Genomic DNA, 17,507 nt, shown 5'->3' with positions numbered 1-17,507 from the left:
TTGCGAACGTTAATATGACGGAGGGCTCCGAGTTTATATGAACTGAATCATTTCTGACAACAAGCTGCTTTTAACAGCAGTACTTTCTTTACACACAAGCAGTAAAAGTTTCATATAAATCTCAAACATCTAAATAACAAAATACAAAAAAGAAGGATGAAAATTCTGGGATGTTTGTTACAAAGTGTGTGATTGATTTCCAGCCAGCAGGTGTGTTACGCTGCTGAAGCGACAAAAAGCAGGATGAGGATCTCAGTACTTCAGGACTGCGAAGGGGGAGTGGTGTTTTCAGTCAAAACTAAAGATATATACATTAAAATTGTGCAAATCTCTTAATCTAACATTTGAAATTAAATTAAATTAATTGAAAAAAACTTTATTAATCCCCAAAGGGAAATTCAATTATGTTTACTTTTCTAATTTGTTCAGGAGAAAAACTGATGTGTGATCAATAACAATGCGACGACATGTTTATTCTGTTATTTTATGACTTTGTAAAGGTTTAAACAAAAATGTTGCAATAATGTTTTTGCCTTTGAACTTTCCTAAATAATTCTGTAAAACCGGAGCGGCAAGGAACAAGTTTACATTGCAGAAAAAGCAAACTGGAAGGTTGTAGTTTTTTTTTATTTTATTTTAACTAAACAAGAATAACCTACAATTCCAAAAATACTAATAATTACTAGGGGTGGGAAAATCGAATCATTCAAGTATCGGTATTGTTTGCTTCACAATTTTAAAATAATTTTTTTTTTTTTGTTAAAATCTTTTTTAAAAAAAAAAAAAAAAAAAAATCCATAATAAAATTTTAGTCATTTTTTCATTTTTATTGATCTTTTTACTTGTCTTCTTGGGCATTATAGCAGCAGAATGATGGTCTGGCTACTGGGTTGTTTTTTCCCCAATTAAAATCAAGAAAAATGACGAGCAAAAAAAAAATTTTACACATTTTTTTAAAATTTGTTTTTAATCTACAAAAATCAGCAATATCGAAGAATCGTGAGAATCGCAATTTAAATCGAATCGGCACCAGAAAACACACAACTTAATTTCTGTACTATAACACAAAGTCAATTTGTTTTTATAAAGTCTCATAAAACTACATGATGGTGATTTTCCATCATCAGGACAGCTGTTCCAGATGTTTCGTCCTTTCACCACAACACAGTGATGTTCTCCTGTAGTACGAGTTTTTGGTTATTCAACTAACAAAAGTCCTCTTAAGTTTTAACTAGACTCCTTCATTTTAACAGGTTGTGGGCATGTTTTCAGTCTTGTTTTAGTTCCTGTGACGCAGCATGACGATGAAAAGTATATAAATCCTAAAATTTTCATCCATCTTGGATAATGAGACTTATTAAATTAGTTTGTCATTTGAGATTAAAATGACCTGCTAGTGTGCAACAACTTGATGATTTGCTTCCACCATATGGATGTGCTTTAAAGGAATGTTGTTGAATTTAGGGCTGCTATGGTTAGTTTCATAGCAACCGGGGTCAGACGTGACATCACCAGGAAAGTTACGCCCAAACATGGGTATCATGGCGAGCCGGCTGCGGAGTTCGGAGTTCGGGAACATTTTATAAAAATTCAAGAGAAGCATATGCAATGCAGTATCTGCAAGGCTGAACTTCATTTCATGGCGGTACGACGGCGATGCACGAGCTTGTTAAAAGGAAGAACGTTGTGACTGATTCAGTTCCTGTCAAAGAGGAACACTAGTCATCTTGGTAAGCTAAGTGCATATTTAGCAGCTAAAATTAACGCTAGTGCTGAGCTAAAACTTTTTTTGTGGGTGATTTATTTTTGGTTTCAGGTGCCGACAGAGTTTATTTCTGTTGCACCGTCCAACCTGAAAATGTAGCCGTGTTTTAAAGTGTTTCCTTCAGCCCAGTGCCTCGCTTTCCTTATTTTACTACAAGCTGCAAAGTTCATTCAAAGTTGTTGAAGGAAACCTTTTTTAGAATTTAACATCTACTATGCGATCTAAGTTTATGTGTTTGTGTAAAATCTTTTTTTTTTTAACTCTACAAAAATATTTAAATAATCCTCTTATTCTTGATTTGTTTTATTTTTTATTTTATTTAATCTGTTATGTTTGTCATTGTTTTTTTGTTTTGCTAATATTTGATTTTTCATACCCCTGACATTCACTTTTCATTTTGTAACTCTCATATGTAATTTTAAGTGAGGCATGATTATTATGTATGATGTAACTATGTTCACTGTAAAAAATTAAATTAAAATACATTTTTTTTTAAAAAGTTGTAATTGTAATTGTTTACATCTAGACACGTAACACAGAGATAACACTTCACTCTATAATGTAATGATGGTTGTATATGAGGTGGTGCTATAAGCTACAATCTACATATAATCCAATGAGTCGACTAATCACAAAAATAATTGGTGACAAGTCCATTATGAAAAATATTTTTTTGGGTAGCCCTAATTTAATTCAACAACCAGCAGTGAGATCATTAGTTGTAATTGTTGGCCAGCACTCAACATCAAATATTAGTAGTGTGACGGCAGGGATGGAGGGTGTGTGTTAATGTTCCATTGTCTTCACAGCCAAACCAAGTCAGGGTTTCTGTCTCTTATTAAAGTCAACTAGTAAGGTTAGGCTAAATTTAGAAAGTACAGGTTTTTTTTTTTTAGTTATTGTTGAACGGAAACTTTTCATTTAAAAAAAAAGGTGAGAATGCTCTGCTTTAACCACTGCTTTGCACAACTTCCAACTAAACTAAAGACAGAAACTCTGAAAAAAAACAAACGACATGAATATAGAGAAAACAGTCCCATTTACAGAGGTGTGTAATGCAACGTGAGGCTTATTGGGAATACAGGTAAATGCATCAAATCAGGTTATATTTCACAAAAAGGAGACAGGAGAGAAGACAGAGGGAGATTAGACTTGCATCATTCAGTAACAAGTAAAAAGAAAAAAAAAGCCGCTACAAAGCAAAGGAGGTCATGATGGGTGGGGAAGGGGATACGTACTTTCAGCAGCTAGCAGTCCTAGAGGCGGCAGAGCGGCAGAAAAACACCACAAAAGAGAGAGAAAATGAGATTATAGGAAGTTCAGAGGAAATAGAGTTTCATCCCGCAAAGTGCGATGTGAAGGGGAGAACAAGGAGTCAGAAATAGAGGGGGAGGGGCAGAGGTGACAGGGGGTAAAAATAAAGAAAACAGCTAAATCTGTGAATTATCTGACAAGTCAATGACCGACAACCCGTCTGGAGCTGAGCTGCAAAAATAAACCAGGCAGCATGACTGCAGCAGATCGCCAGCCTCAGCAGAACAGACCTTCACTCCATCCGCATCAAGCAGGAAAATCTGAGCCGCTCAGTGCTGAAACATGCTGCAACATTTTCCTTCTTTTGAAAGCAGGAAGAAATGTGGCTTGGGTGTGCTGATAAGTGTGGCAGCCTTCTTATCACAGGAAGTGAAAGTTTGGGGATGAGACAGGGAAGTGAGGTTGTTGAGCAACATCTGTGTTTATACGAAGAGGGGAAGTTCCCCACAGACAGCTGCCTCTCGCAATGACATACAACTATAGAAACCGCGAGCTCAGAAACTGCGGGTGGACACCCTCAGCGTTGTGTTTCTTTTTTTGCAGATAATTGATGTTGTGTTTCACTTTAAGTCGCTGTGAGTATTTACAGTGAGGCAGAACTCAACCTTTCATTGCGGTATGGGTGCCATGATCAGGTATGTTACAGCAGTAGTGGAGAAATAATGTGATGAGGTGTTGGTGCATCTGGTGGCCAGTAAGTAACAGGATCCAGCTTTACCTGAGGAGGTTGGATCATCTGAGAAATCATGGAGCTCCTCAGGAGGGTCACCATAGTAGGAATTAAACTTGTGGCTAGAAACGGCGGCCAGCACGGCACCCTGGGTAGAGACAGAGATGAAGAGGAGAAGGCTGTTGTTCACAGTTTTACTCAAGTTAAACAAATCACTTGGGTATATCATCAGCACAGAACGCATACGAGACGGCTGAAATCACATGACCACTTTAAATAATACTGAACATCTTAATCCGTGTTGAAACATCCTCTTATTCTGTTGGTAGGGGTTCCTTAAAAAGAAACCTGTACAGCCATCGCTGCTTTGCTTTAAAATGGCTTCACTGGGAAACATAAGAGGACAAAAGCTGCATTTCCATATTTAGTATAAACCAGGCCTCTTCAAATGGAACCAACTTCTATGTGGCCCAGCTCATGTAAAAGAATAAAGATATTAATCAATATTATTCCTATGCTGATTAAGTAGCCAACAATACTACAGTTGTGAAGACCATGAATGCAACACTTGGTTGCCTAGCAACATTAACCCAGCGCGTTTTGTTGTGTTTTAAATTTGTAAGAGTAGCGCTAGCAAGCAAGTCGCTCTCTGTCCCAAAACGCAAAAGTGACAACGAAAACCGCAGATTTAGCCCCGCTTGGACTGATAAGAATTTGTTTATTTTACCGTCACATTCAAGCGCCAAACCGATGTGTTTAATATCCAATGAGCGTGTGGCGGTGTTTAAAGATTATAATGTGAGGAGGCACCATATTGAGAAGTTTAGTTTGATATGATCTTTTAATGTTAAAAGTTAGGAGAAAAATGGGCTCTGACTGGAATTTCCATTATTTTATTTTGTGCATTTGCCCTTGTCATGTGGGACTGAATTTAGAATAGAAAAATTAATAAACTGCTTATTTTTCAAAATGTAAATATGGCCCACCTGAATATCTAATAGAGTAGCCCTGTGCTTGCTCAAAAGTTGGATCCTCTAACTCAATCTGTTGGTTTCCTTATACAGGCTATTATGAACTGGCTTTCATTATGTTTTTTTTCCCTGTCTGTAAAGCGTGTTGAGTTGGCATTGCCGTGATTTGACGCTATGTGAATAAAGTTGAATTGAATAGATCTTCATCTGATCAATAACTTAAGGCTGATTCTCAAAAGGCTGGTGGACAAACAGAAAATCTGCAATCTGGGATCAGTTTGAGGCACTAACGGTGTGTTCAGACCAAACACGTTTTGAGCGTCGAAAACACTCAAAACGCTGAACGCTCGACGCTGGTCACTGAACTGCCACTTTTGTGTCCGACGCCCAAAATGCTCCCTCCTGCCGCGTCTGCCGCTGGTCTGGAGTGAGCGGCAGACACAGTGGAAAAGAGAGGAGGGAGGCGGAGCTTTCCTTTCAGTCAGTTTGAATGATGGCGGATTCAGTAGAGAGATGGCATGGTTTTATTTAATAAATAAAGTTAGAGGACGTTGTCGTAGGGCAGTAATAGTCAGTGTTAATCCAACAAAGCGTTGCTAGGCAACGTATCCTGCTACGTTGCCAAATCAGTAACATTCCGCTTTTTAGCAAGAAATGGTTATCCTAAATATTGCACGGAGTAATGGCGTCTCAGCCCCGTGTCTGGGTTCACCACAGGAATCCTCCAGGAGCTGCGAGCTGATCGCTCTGATTGGTTGACGCCCCGCGTTGAGCGTACAAAGTTCAGCTTTGTCCATCTCTGGCTTTTGACGCCGACACCCAAAACGCAAGAAAGCTCGACACCCCCTTGCCGCGCCTCCCCATGGACTTTACATAGAAACCTGCCGCTCTTGACGCTCAAAACGCGTTTGGTCTGAACACACCGTGAGAACGGATTACGGATGTCACGATTATAGACTTTCTTGACATAATTATTGTAAATGAATTAATCGCAAAATTCCAGTAATCACAGTTGTTATGGATTAATTTTCACTTTATTATGTAAAACCATATGAACAGTTTTTTATAGGTTGCTAAACTTTATTTCTATCTTTTGGTGCAAAGAGAAAAACATGCAAAGAAAAGCCAAACCTGAGCCTCTCCTCTGTGAACAATAACTAAATCCTACATGTTAGCTACATGTAAATAGTTAGACAACATTTAGTAAAACACGTTGATGAGTATAAAACTGCAAATGGTATAATAATCACACCAGTGTTACGTTAGATGAATATGAAGGTTAATCAAACCCAATTACTGCGTGTTTACCTTTTAATTTAGCGTAATTTTTACCCATTTTGTCCTTTTACTGCACCTTTTTTCTAGCGACTTTACATGCTATCGGACATAATGACACCGCAGTCCTGATTTTCACTAAATAAAGGAAATTTGACATGAATGACTTAATCTGTCAGTCACTAAACTCTTCCCAATCCAACACGCCTCCTCCGACACTGGCATGGAACGACAAAGTGGTAACACGCAGGCATTGTGCAACTTTGTTTTGTTACGTGCGCAAGCTGCGCTGATGTGCTTCAGACACATTTCTTTGTGGAAAGTGACAATATCGAGTCATTTTTTGCAATGAATTGTTTGTGCCTTTTAAAACAGAATAATTGTGAATTAAAGTTCTTGTTACATCTGTAGAAGTGATCGCCTTAAGTCAGCATTTGCCTCTAAAGCTGATAGCTTATCTGAGGAAGAAGTTGGAATGTCCTGACTTTTGCAATCATTGAAGTATTTTGTCAGTAAAAATATTTAAAAACAAGAAAAGTTTCTGATTGATTTTAAAGCAAATAAGTTTGTTTTTTACAGGCTGAAGCAGCAGAGTGAGTTTGAGTCGCTGCCAAACCTTTTGTACGTCCATAACTTTTACATGTCGAAGCCCCAGTAATCAGTGTGATCGTGGTGACCTGGTAACACTCTGAAAACATTTTCGCAGATATACATCTGGGTCATTATAAACAGCTGCACAGTGCAAGAAAAGTGTCATTTCCTCTTTCTGCTGATAAACACAGAAGCAAACTTTGCTTCATCGACCATCAGATAATTCTGCTGAACTTACCTTCAGCTTCCTCCTGGCGTTGAACTTCCTCAGCTGTTCCACCGTTTCGGGCAGATGGATCTTGTAGGCGTACCGATCCCTCTCCTGTAGTTAAATGACTTAAATTACTTGCGTTTTTTGTGAATTAAATCCTGCGATTAAAACATTTTTAACATTATAAGTCCGTATGAGCGATCTTGCCTTCAGCCAGGGGTGGTTCAGGGCCTCGTAGACTGTGATTCTCTCTGCAGGGTCCAGCATCAGCATCCGTCTCACCAGGTCCTTGGCGCTTTCAGAGATGTGGGCCCACTGGCGTGGATTCATCTGGATAAATATGCACACAGGGGACCAGAAGTTAACATACACATGTAGCTGTTGCTATGGTGAGCCAGGTAAAGCTTGTAAACCTTGTATTTTCCCTTGATGATGGCTTCAAACAAGCGCTCCTTTGTGCCATAAAAAGGCAGGCAGCCAGACAGGAGGATGAAGAGGATCACTCCACATCCCCACACATCCACTGGTTTCCCGTATGGCTCCCGCTTAACAACCTCTGGGGCCATGAAGTGAGGGGTGCCGACTCGACCTGAAGGCAGCAGGCAGGGAGGTGAAATTGTGAATGAGTAGCTACTGGGAAATGAAAATGGATAAAATAGTGAAAAGCTGGTATGAAAAAAAAGAAAGGCCTGATATTTTGGTTTATTTAGCAAATGCCATAAAGTTTCACAGAAACCGACTGACATGAGCGACGACTGATATGTTTTTATGATGGTTTTTATTTTCATTTTCACACTAGTTTGAACTCATTTCTGCCTTTTTATCAAAAACAGCTGATACACATCACACCAGGAGGAAACACATGTTGCTCCCATGACTGATCAGATAAATTACTGAAAGGTTTTTAGGCGCCCCTTCCTGTATGTGGTCCAGACGAGGACTTATGCTTGTTGTCAGACTCAGGCAGTGCACGCAGGCCACACTTCCAATCATGCAGCCAAGTTTAGCAGCAGCACTTTGGTATTTTTAACTCATTTATGATCTAAATCTTCATCAATTATCAAGATAAAATTGAAAGAAATGTACGAATGTGTTAATCTGGAAACCATCATGAATTCATTGTGTGAGCTTTCTCTTCCTGCTTGTTTCGTACATCACAAAGAATTTCAGACTTGCTCAAAACTACCAAACATTCACTCAATTTAAGGATTTTAACCCTTTAAATACCAGTTTATCCATCCATATATTTATATAATTCAATTTTGTTTGGTTAGTAAAAAAAATATATAAATTTTTTATATATAATTTTTTTATATTTAATATATAATTTTTATATATTTTTATAGAATTTTATTTTGTTTTTACAAATATATATATATATATATATATATTTGCATTATTATTCATGACTTATTTTAAATAATAATCAATAAGTCACGATTATTTATAAACGCATTCCACCAGATGTGTGTAAAGTTTTCTACATTTCCAGCAGCAAACCAGCAGATCCAGCAGCTCGTGACCTGGTGCTCCTTACAGATTTACTGGTAATTCTTGGTGAAGGTGTGAGAACGCCTGTTTTTAGGCCTGTACGCGACCAGCACACACCCTCCCTGCTGACTGAGCTATGCAGCCATGCTAAGATGCATGGCACAGATGTGAACGCACAGATGCATAAACAAAGAGACGATTGTTTTTGAGTTCAGCTAAAGGCAGAAGGACGCGCTTTAACTAAAGCATGAATAAAAAACAAACATCCTTCTTTTTAACCTCCTGAAATGATCGGTGTGTGTTTACAGATTCACACGCACACTTTCGTCCCACATTTTGCTGGTTCAGGACCTGGTGACTGGCACTGAATAAAAATAAAAATTAATCAAATAAATTTTTTTGCAAATCTTTGTTATACGAAAGGCTCTATTTACCATCAATAGCTCATCCTCTACAGTTTATTACAAGATTTCTTTTTTTTTTTTTTAAACTAATGACTCTGGAAAATAAATAAACTGGCATGTAGAGGCTGGAAATAAAAAGAAAAAGAAACTGAATGTTTGGTGGTTTTGAGCAAATCTTTTGTTTAAAATAAAATAAAAAGCAAAAAGAAACTGATATAAAATGATATATAATACTGTTTTTTTGTAGTGCATTAATTTCCACCACAGATTTGTCCAGATTGTGCAACATGCATCATCAGTGTATCAAATAAAGAGACCTGTAAGACAAGACTCAGAGGAATTTTTGCAGAAATGGACACCACAAGCTGTTAAAAATAAAAAGTTGAGAGAATTGTACCAAAATGCCTGAGGAAGGCAGAAAAGCCAGGCGGTAAATTTTGTGGTCAAAATTGTTACTGGTGAATGGATGGGTCAGTAAAGTTCAACCATTACAAGTTATTCTTAACTGTATGAAAACTAATGGATAATTTATCATCATCAGTTTTATTTACAGGCACATCTAAAGTCACTCAAGCTGAATGTACAAAAGACAAGATGAAGAATACATAGAAAGTAGTGGAAAAAGGCAATAACATAACATAAAATACAGTTAAAATAAACAGTAAATAGATTATATTGACACCTCACATGACCCCAAATACAACATATATTGCACGTTTAGCTAAAACTAAACCAAAATGCAGAAGAAATATGTGGAAAAACTCCATGACTCAGTAAATTTTAGAACCACCTTCAGCAGCAATAACTTGAAGTAATTGTTTTTAGAGGGATGTTGTAATCCTGAACCAGTCTTTCAGTTCTTTTTAAACACACCGCGTTTGTTTATACGTTTTAATACAGCTCAGGGTCGGTTTTAAGCTACCGCTTTTATTGATGCAGTTTCAATCTGCTTCCTTCTGCACAGAACCACAACTCTGCTTTCACATCCGCAACATATGCTGCATTTGTGCATTTGCTTTCAGCTGCTGCAGGACTGGGATGTGTATACCTTAAATCCCCGGAGTGAGAGATTAGAACAGCTGGAAAAATGTAACGCTGGGTTGAAGCTACAAGTGAGGAACGGTCATGTTTAGCTAAACAGGAAAAAGAGACAGATATAGCTCTAGGAGGAAGTGTCACCTCGCTGCATTGTGCAGAGGTTTCTAAACATCCGGTTTTGTTTTTTATATAGCAAATGGTGTTGTATGAAGTTCCTGATGGGTTCACATACTGATGTGTAAAAGTTCAGCAGAAGTCTTCAATGTAAGCTAGCATCTGTTGCAATGAGAAGGGCTGCTCGATTATGGCAAAAAATTATAATCACCATTATTTTTGACTGAAATTAAGATCTTGATTATTTAACACGATTATCTGTTATCTTTAACATGAATATAGTTAACATTAAACCGTGGCTTTTAAACAATGTCTTTTGGATTCCACATATTTTAGAAGACAAACAAATAACATGAAGCTTTGTCTTGACAAAGTTCAAATGCTGATGTAAACTGAGTAGATAAATATAAGTAAGAATTAAACAACGCTGCGTGTCATGGTGTTCTGGACTCCACGTCGGGCGTTACAACCGCTTAATGCACAGGTCCGAGTTATTTTATCCGCTTTTACCATGGTCCCACACTAAACATTTTATGACAAATCTTTTTTACAACGTTTGCTAAATATACTAAATCATACAAACTATTTCATGTTGGCCTGGATGTAGTTTTTATACCAAACAACCGCTGTCAGGCTACAGCGCGGTTTTCTCATTCACCTGTTAAAAGACAGCTGATCTGAACCAGCTGATTAACGTGTTGCTATGGTGACGCCCCATGACGGAGGGATATTACAGTGTTTAACTCGTGGAATTACGTGTGTGTTTATACAAAAATAATGCAGCCAGTTGTCACAGATAATGGTATAAACTAGGGGTGGGAAAATCGTATTGAAAAATTGAAAATCAGGATTTTTTGTTTCACAATTTTAAAAATCGATTTTTTTTTGGTTAAAATTTTCTTTTCAATCAAATAAAATTAATCCACTATCAAATCTTTGTCATTTTTATTGGTTTTATTGATCTTTTTACTGGTGGTCTTGAGCATTATAGCAGCAGAATGATGGTCTGGTTTATTGTGTTTTTTTCTCCTGACTGAAATCGAGAAAAATTACGAGCAAAAAGAAGTTTTAGAAATTTTATTTGGTTTTAATCTACATAAATCATCAATATTGAAGAATTTTGAGAATCGCAATTTAAATCGAATCAGCACCCAAAAAAATCGGAATCGAATCTGGACAAAAGCATATCGTCACAGCCCAGTATAAACTATGTTTAGGTGAACTTCCACAACCTACTGCAGTTATTCTACATTGACCTGCAGCCGGAGCCGACTGAGACTGGCCGCCTGGGAGTGCTTTAGGACGGGAGAGGCTCCCGCTGCTCCTTCCTTACAGTAACTGCAGAACAATATGTGCCTTCAAGTCAGTCACCAAAACACCAGAAAAGTCTCTAATAACTCCAGTAAAAGTTGCTAGATTTGTCGCTTTTAACAATAAAAGTCGCCAAGTTGGCAACAGTGTCTGAATGAAAGCAAAGCGGCTGTGGGAGGAGTTTACATTACAGCGCTGCAACGCCAGAGACGCTCGATTAGCAGCTGAAGACAGCAGGAGAGGAAACTGGAAAGAGAAAAATAATCACACCCTTTTATTTTTATGACCGTTGAAAACCCAGATCGTAGTTGAGATTAAAATCTGATTAATCGCCCAGCTCTACTCAGTGATTCTGTCAAAGGGTGCATGAATAAAAAATAAGGAAACCTCAGAGAACTGATGTAACGTTGTAAAGGAAAGCGGCTTAATTCCTCGACGATGATGTGATGCATCGTTAACATCATGCAAAAGAAGGGGGGTGATGTCTGTAACTGCTGCTAAAAGTGACTGTAAAACCTGCTGCCGTTACACTGTAAGAAGTTAAACGGTGCTGCTTTTAAGCAGCTTTATTGATCATATTAAGACCTGTTGATGACCAGATAATTTCATTTCAGATCCTGATTTGACTTTATTAAATGAGCGCACGTGTTCCTATTTGGTTAATTCTGAGTATTTATACTCGGCGGACATGCGAGTGTTCCTACCTCCAGCTACTAGACCGGACTCTCCCAGCTGGATCGCCACTCCAAATCCTCCCAGCTTTACTGGAGCAGAGTTTTCTTTTGAGGCTAAAAGCACACAGTGAGGCTGCAAAAGCACAAAAAACACAGACATGTCAAACTGTAGTCGGGTTTCAGACAATTACATCCACTTCATCATCTCAAAGATGCACAAATCCTTCCTCCAGGTACTTTTGCTGGCTGTGTGGGGCACTGCCTCTCATTTTCTGTGCAAAAGTGCACAGTTCTGTGCGTTCAATTTCTGGTTAATGAACTTTGGTTTCAGAATGACAAGAAATCTAAAATGCCAATGTAACCACATAAATATGATGCTGAGACAGACAGGAAGCAATCAGAACATTCTGGATAATGTGTTTTAGTGAGATGGGGGTTTTTTTCTGAACAAAAGGTCAAAATGTGGCTTCAAACTTGAACACTGTGGAGCAAGATGTTGAATCCTGTTCGATTAATCAATCAAATATGGCAGAAGAAGATGGAAATGACGACAAAGTATTGATCTGAAAAGGGGATTCAATTGAATTACTAAACCGTCTGCTTTATTAATCAACTTATAGAGCAAGGACGAGTTACATTTAACGTGGCTTCGACTGGATTCCATCAGATTATGTAAATTTAAAAAAAAAAAAGGAAATCCAAACCTTCTTACATTACTGTAAATAACGTCTCATTTTTCAACCTGACGACTCACAAAACAGAAAACTAAATCAGGTGTAAAAGAACCAGCTAAGTCAGCTGATACCAGTGTTTCATGATCACGTGTTAATAAGATGATAAAGCAGCTGCACAAAGTAATAATTCTGCTTTCACTCTACTGATTCTGTGAGACAACCATGCAACCTGTCAGCACAAGCCAACATGAACCCTTTGTGGTGTGTAAAGTAAAACAACAGAAGATGCTCTTATAACTGTGAAAGGATGAGTGTACCTTATAGTCGGGGTAAATGTCAGTGATCTGTGCATGTTGTAGTAAAAAAAAAAGAAAAAAAGAAGAAGAAATTCAGCCTGATAGTTCACTTATTGTCATAAATGAAAGGGACCGTTCACGACCGCACTGACACGAAAAGAGCTGAGATATGTAGATATATGTGTTTGTGAGTTCATTTCCTCCCTTTGCATGTAAAGGAGGAACTGGGGGCTGTGGATGATGCTCACACAGTTTGCAAGATAAGAGAGGCGGCGAAAGGGTGAGAGAAAACACAAAGGAAGGGACGAGAGCAGCAGCAGACTCAACAGTTACATTTATGGGAGCGCAGATTCGAAGAAAAAAGGACAAGGACTGAGGAAAGACAAGCCGAGCGGAGGACACAACAAAACACAAGTCTACTTCATAAATGACTCATTCAAGGATTGCAGCTGAAGAGAGCAAACGCGTTCAGGAGCAGCTTCACCCTTCTGTCTGAACTGGGAGATGATTTTTAAACAAGCTGCTTCCTTCATAAAGACGTCTGATCGGTGAGAACCCCGAGCTGGATCGCTGGGCGAAAATATTTCTGCACATTTAAAACCAAAGCTGCTTCAAGTCTCCTGTGGAAGGAATGCTGGTGGTGAGTCATTTCATTATCTGCTTTCATAACCAGCTACTTCATACGAGTGTCCATATGCAAGAGAAGCGTGTTTGTGCATCTAAAATAAGCCCATTAGGCTCCGCTATGATGCAGCTGAATTTCAAAGTTTGGTGTTAAGCTTTGAATTCACAAATAAGAAGCGAGATAATCACGATTTGTTTCATTTGTAATTTACACAAAGAAAAGCATTTTTATGCAAAGTCTGTTCCAGTAAGATCGTAGATAAAAGCTCTGAAATGTGAACTACAGTCTAGATATTACTCACCCGCATGCATATTACTCATAAAATGCACAATGTGGTTTGAAAGTAAAAACCTTTTCTTTTGCCCTTTAGATCTGACTAACATCTTCTTCTTCTATGCATCGATGCATTTTTTTTTTTTTTGTTTTTTTTGCAGAGCCAGATCGTCAACCAGCGGACACGATGACCACAATCCACCCTACTGCTGCTTTCACACCAACTCCTTTGGCCTCAGCATCTTCTAACTCTTCTCTCTCCGTTCAGACTTCATCCTTCCTTTCCGTCAGCCCCGTCGCTCCCTCCGTTTCAACACCCGCCGCTCAGGAGTGCACATTTAATGACTCAGCCCTCAGTCTGCTGCTCGCTGTTTTCTACTCCTTGTTCTTCATTTTTGGCCTCGTGGGGAACCTGTTTGCTCTGTGGGTCTTCTTCTTCCTACACTCCAGCCGCAACTCGGTGCGGGTGTTCCTCATCAACTGCGCCGTGGCCGATCTGGTGCTCCTGGCGTGTCTGCCCTTCAGGGTGTTCTACCATGTCAGCGGAGACAAGTGGATGCTGGGACCTGTGGCCTGCAAGCTGGTGGGGAATCTATTCTACATGAACATGTATATTAGCATCTTATTACTGGGCCTCATCAGCCTGGACAGATACTTGAGGCTGAGGGGGAAAGGAAGAGGGCGGAAAAGGGTGAGGATGACGCTGGTGGTGTGGGGGCGCAGGAAGCCGTGGAGCTGGGTGGTGTGTGGAGCGCTGTGGGGCCTATCGCTGATGGCGGCTGTGGCCATGGTCTCCACAGCAGAGGACGTGGAAGACAACGGCAAATGTTTCCAGTACAGGCAGCGACAGCACTCCCAAGGGAAGGCATACTTCAACGCAGTGCTGGTCTTCCTGTTCTGGCTCGTCTTCCTCATGCTCGTGGTCTCCTACGCTAATATCGCCTCACAATTGTTGCAAGTTTCCTGGGACAAACCGGACCTTCCAAACGCAAACAAATACAAAAGTACGGCCAAGAAGTCGTTCTTTGTTCTGTTTCTTTTCACCGTCTGCTTCGGACCGTACCACGCCTTTCGCCCCGTCTATATCTACTCCCAGCTCAGTGACGTGAGATCATGTGACTACCTACAGCTGGTGGACCGCACCAACGAGATCATGCTGTTGTTATCTGCCTTTAATAGCTGCTTGGACCCCGTCATGTACTTTCTGTTGTCTGGCTCCGTGCGCAAAACCACCCTGCACGCCATCGGAAGCTGGCTTGGCGGCCGCTCCATCTTCCATACCGACCAGTCGTCCTTCAGCTCAACGGTGGAGTCCAGACGGCCCTCGATGCAGATTGCTGCAGCCGACCACAGCCAGAACACGCCTTCCCAGACCCCCCGAGCCAGCATCTGCGCCTCCACCCTCCACTATACAGGAGTGACCACACTCCAACCAGCTGTCCAGCAGTGATCACAACCGGATCCAACTGGAGGTGAATGGTCTGACTGGAAAACTCAGCTCAATACTACGAAGCTTAGAAATTTATTTGTTTCAAATGAAAAATAACTCATCTACCAAGTTGATTTGGCTGCACTGCCTTTAGAATAACTCTGCTTGTTAGAAGCTGCGTAACCCTCTAAACGCCTCCTGAGCGCCGCTATCGCTTAGATTTTTATTACACTTTTCAGGAACAGTATTGTGTAACTCTGTGGGATGAATTGTGATTTAAAAAAGTTTAATCTTTAGGTAATTTTTTAAGATATTTATATCTCATCCAGGAGGTTTACAATCCAGCTACAAAATGAAGTGTTTTTTAACAGACTGTTGGTTTTATTTAGATTTTTTTTCCCCCTGTTTGAAGCATTAAAGTCCGAAACTTTGTATCCTAAAATCTACATTTGAGCTTCACCATTTCATTTAAAAAAAAAAAAAAAAAATTTAAGTTATCTAAAACCATTTTTCCTGCACTGTGCTGAAAAAGCAGAACTGTATTAGCTTGTAATGGGTATAAAAACATGCAAACAGAATAAACAGAATAAGCGTTTCCTGTCTGCACACACAGATGGAACGGAAAGGAGCTCGGTGTGCTTCGATAAGAGACGTTTTAGACTAAACAACAAGTACCAGGTTAGTTCAAACACGCTGTATCTGTCAATTCATTTAACAACAGCCAGACTGCCTCTACATAGAAGAAGCCAACAAATATTTAGTGATAAACAGCTGCAGAGTGGAAGAAAAGGCCTGCTTCAGAGCTGCTCCACCTGGTCTGGGTGGCTCCGTAACCCTGGCCTGAAAGCTAATCCTGCTGGAATCACTGGTTAATTCTAATCTAACAACTAACTCTGATGTACATATAACATATAGTACAACTAGCATTACGCTTGCAAAGGTATTAGTTTGCAAACATTCTGCTTTTAAGGTGTATAAACCAACATAATGTACATTCTGTGGTAATTTTACTGCAACATAAAGCGTAAATATCATCACAAGTTGTCTAGCAAAACACAGACACACATTCTGTGAATAAAGTGTGATTTTAACGGTAGCTTTAATGTCTTTTGGGTTTATCTAAGCCTGTTTTGTGGTTTTAGCAGCCAAGCCTGTGACGCGGTAGGAAAACACTCACCTTTACATCACGATGAATCACATTGTTGTCATGGCAGTACCTCAGAGCCTCCAGAATCTGCCTCATATAGTGACTGAAAGGGACAGAAACACAAAGAGCTCATGCAGGGCCTCAACACATTGTTCAGTTTCAGGATTTATTATTTCCTCAACCTGGTTCCCTACCTGGCCACAGCTTCGCTGTAGACAAACCCAGCATCAGCTCTCTTGACTATTTCAAAACACAGGTCTGCTCCATCCATACTGAGGAAAAGAACAAAAAGAACTATTTGTTGTAGATTAAAGGTTATAACACAAAAGGTCAAACTGGCAACTCACAGCATAGCAAATAAAACAGAGAATAGAGCAAGCATTAGCACATTATTACAGTACTTTTCATCATCTGTATTCTCCAGGTGCTTTTTAACCAAACGCACATACACATGATAAAGTTTTCACACAGGAAACCTGATGCAGAAAAACAGAAGCTGAGGTCAAGACATTCCCTGAAAAACCTTCAAAAGGTTTGTTTTTATGTAAATCTATCATAGTTTGGATCATTTTGTTGTGAATTCCAGAAATTAATCAGATGAATTTGCATTAAATCATCAATTTATTTCATTTAAGACACCAGTTTATGTCCTTCCCAGCTTATCACTTGAGTCATACATTAAATATAAAAGTCTTTACTTATTACATGTTTATATTAGTCTCTTGCCAAGCAAGTTAATAAGTGTGAAACCAAAAAGACGAGAGGTGGAGTGGTGTAATTAGCTTCAGTGTATAAAAATGATCAGCCAAAGCCATCTGGAAACTGCTGAAACTAGTGTTTGATTTTATGAAGAAGTTGCAGTTTCTTAGGCAGGCACAGTGACAGCGAATATACACACTTCATATATATATTTATGTATCATCTGTGCAGCAAAACACAGGACAGCATCACTCTCTGCTACTTTTTTGTTCATATTAAGAGGGGGGAAAAAATACCGCGGATAATGTGGATGAAAATGTGAAGCATATCTGCATTAAAACAGCCATTTCCAAGCTTTTGTGCAAAGCTGTAGGTTGTCATACTGACAATGTTGCTGCTGCAAGGCGGCTGTGGGGCTGCACAAGCGCACCTGTCAGTGTAAAGCAATGGCTCATTTACATATTGATACATACAAGCATTACTGGTGTCACTTTTTAAACTGCTGTAGCACAATTAATAAGGCGAAACACAACAT

The 17,507-nt window shown here is 39.3% G+C and overlaps 2 protein-coding genes across 8 annotated transcripts in view; one reads left to right on the top strand and one right to left on the bottom strand.

Annotated features, from left to right (window-relative positions):
• LOC306773848 (peripheral plasma membrane protein CASK) overlaps positions 1 to 17,507 on the bottom strand; it is a 62,947-nt gene that overhangs the window by 20,773 nt on the left and 24,667 nt on the right. For 4 of the 7 annotated variants that reach the window (XM_079263781.1, XM_079263783.1, XM_079263784.1 and 1 more), the window contains exons 4-11: positions 16,468 to 16,545; positions 16,304 to 16,376; positions 11,860 to 11,962; positions 7,211 to 7,386; positions 7,005 to 7,127; positions 6,825 to 6,908; positions 3,798 to 3,897; positions 3,004 to 3,021 (exon numbers count right to left, since the gene is read on the bottom strand). In XM_079263781.1, the coding sequence (XP_079119907.1) occupies positions 3,004 to 3,021; positions 3,798 to 3,897; positions 6,825 to 6,908; positions 7,005 to 7,127; positions 7,211 to 7,386; positions 11,860 to 11,962; positions 16,304 to 16,376; positions 16,468 to 16,545 (755 nt within the window). The remainder of the gene's footprint in view (positions 1 to 3,003; positions 3,022 to 3,797; positions 3,898 to 6,824; positions 6,909 to 7,004; positions 7,128 to 7,210; positions 7,387 to 11,859; positions 11,963 to 16,303; positions 16,377 to 16,467; positions 16,546 to 17,507) is intronic. The other 3 variants (XM_079263782.1, XM_079263785.1, XM_079263787.1) reach the window with 1 other exon arrangement.
• gpr34a (G protein-coupled receptor 34a) lies at positions 13,885 to 15,147 on the top strand (the record flags this gene model as incomplete). The annotated part of the gene is made up of 1 exon (XM_079263813.1): positions 13,885 to 15,147. The coding sequence occupies one exon, from the start codon at positions 13,885 to 13,887 to the stop codon at positions 15,145 to 15,147; it is 1,263 nt and encodes a 420-aa protein (XP_079119939.1).

This window comes from Telmatherina bonti, assembly GCF_933228915.1.
Source record: "Telmatherina bonti genome assembly, chromosome: 24".
NCBI classification, from domain to species: domain Eukaryota; kingdom Metazoa; phylum Chordata; class Actinopteri; order Atheriniformes; family Telmatherinidae; genus Telmatherina; species Telmatherina bonti.
This window is presented reverse-complemented; position numbering and strand designations above follow the sequence as displayed.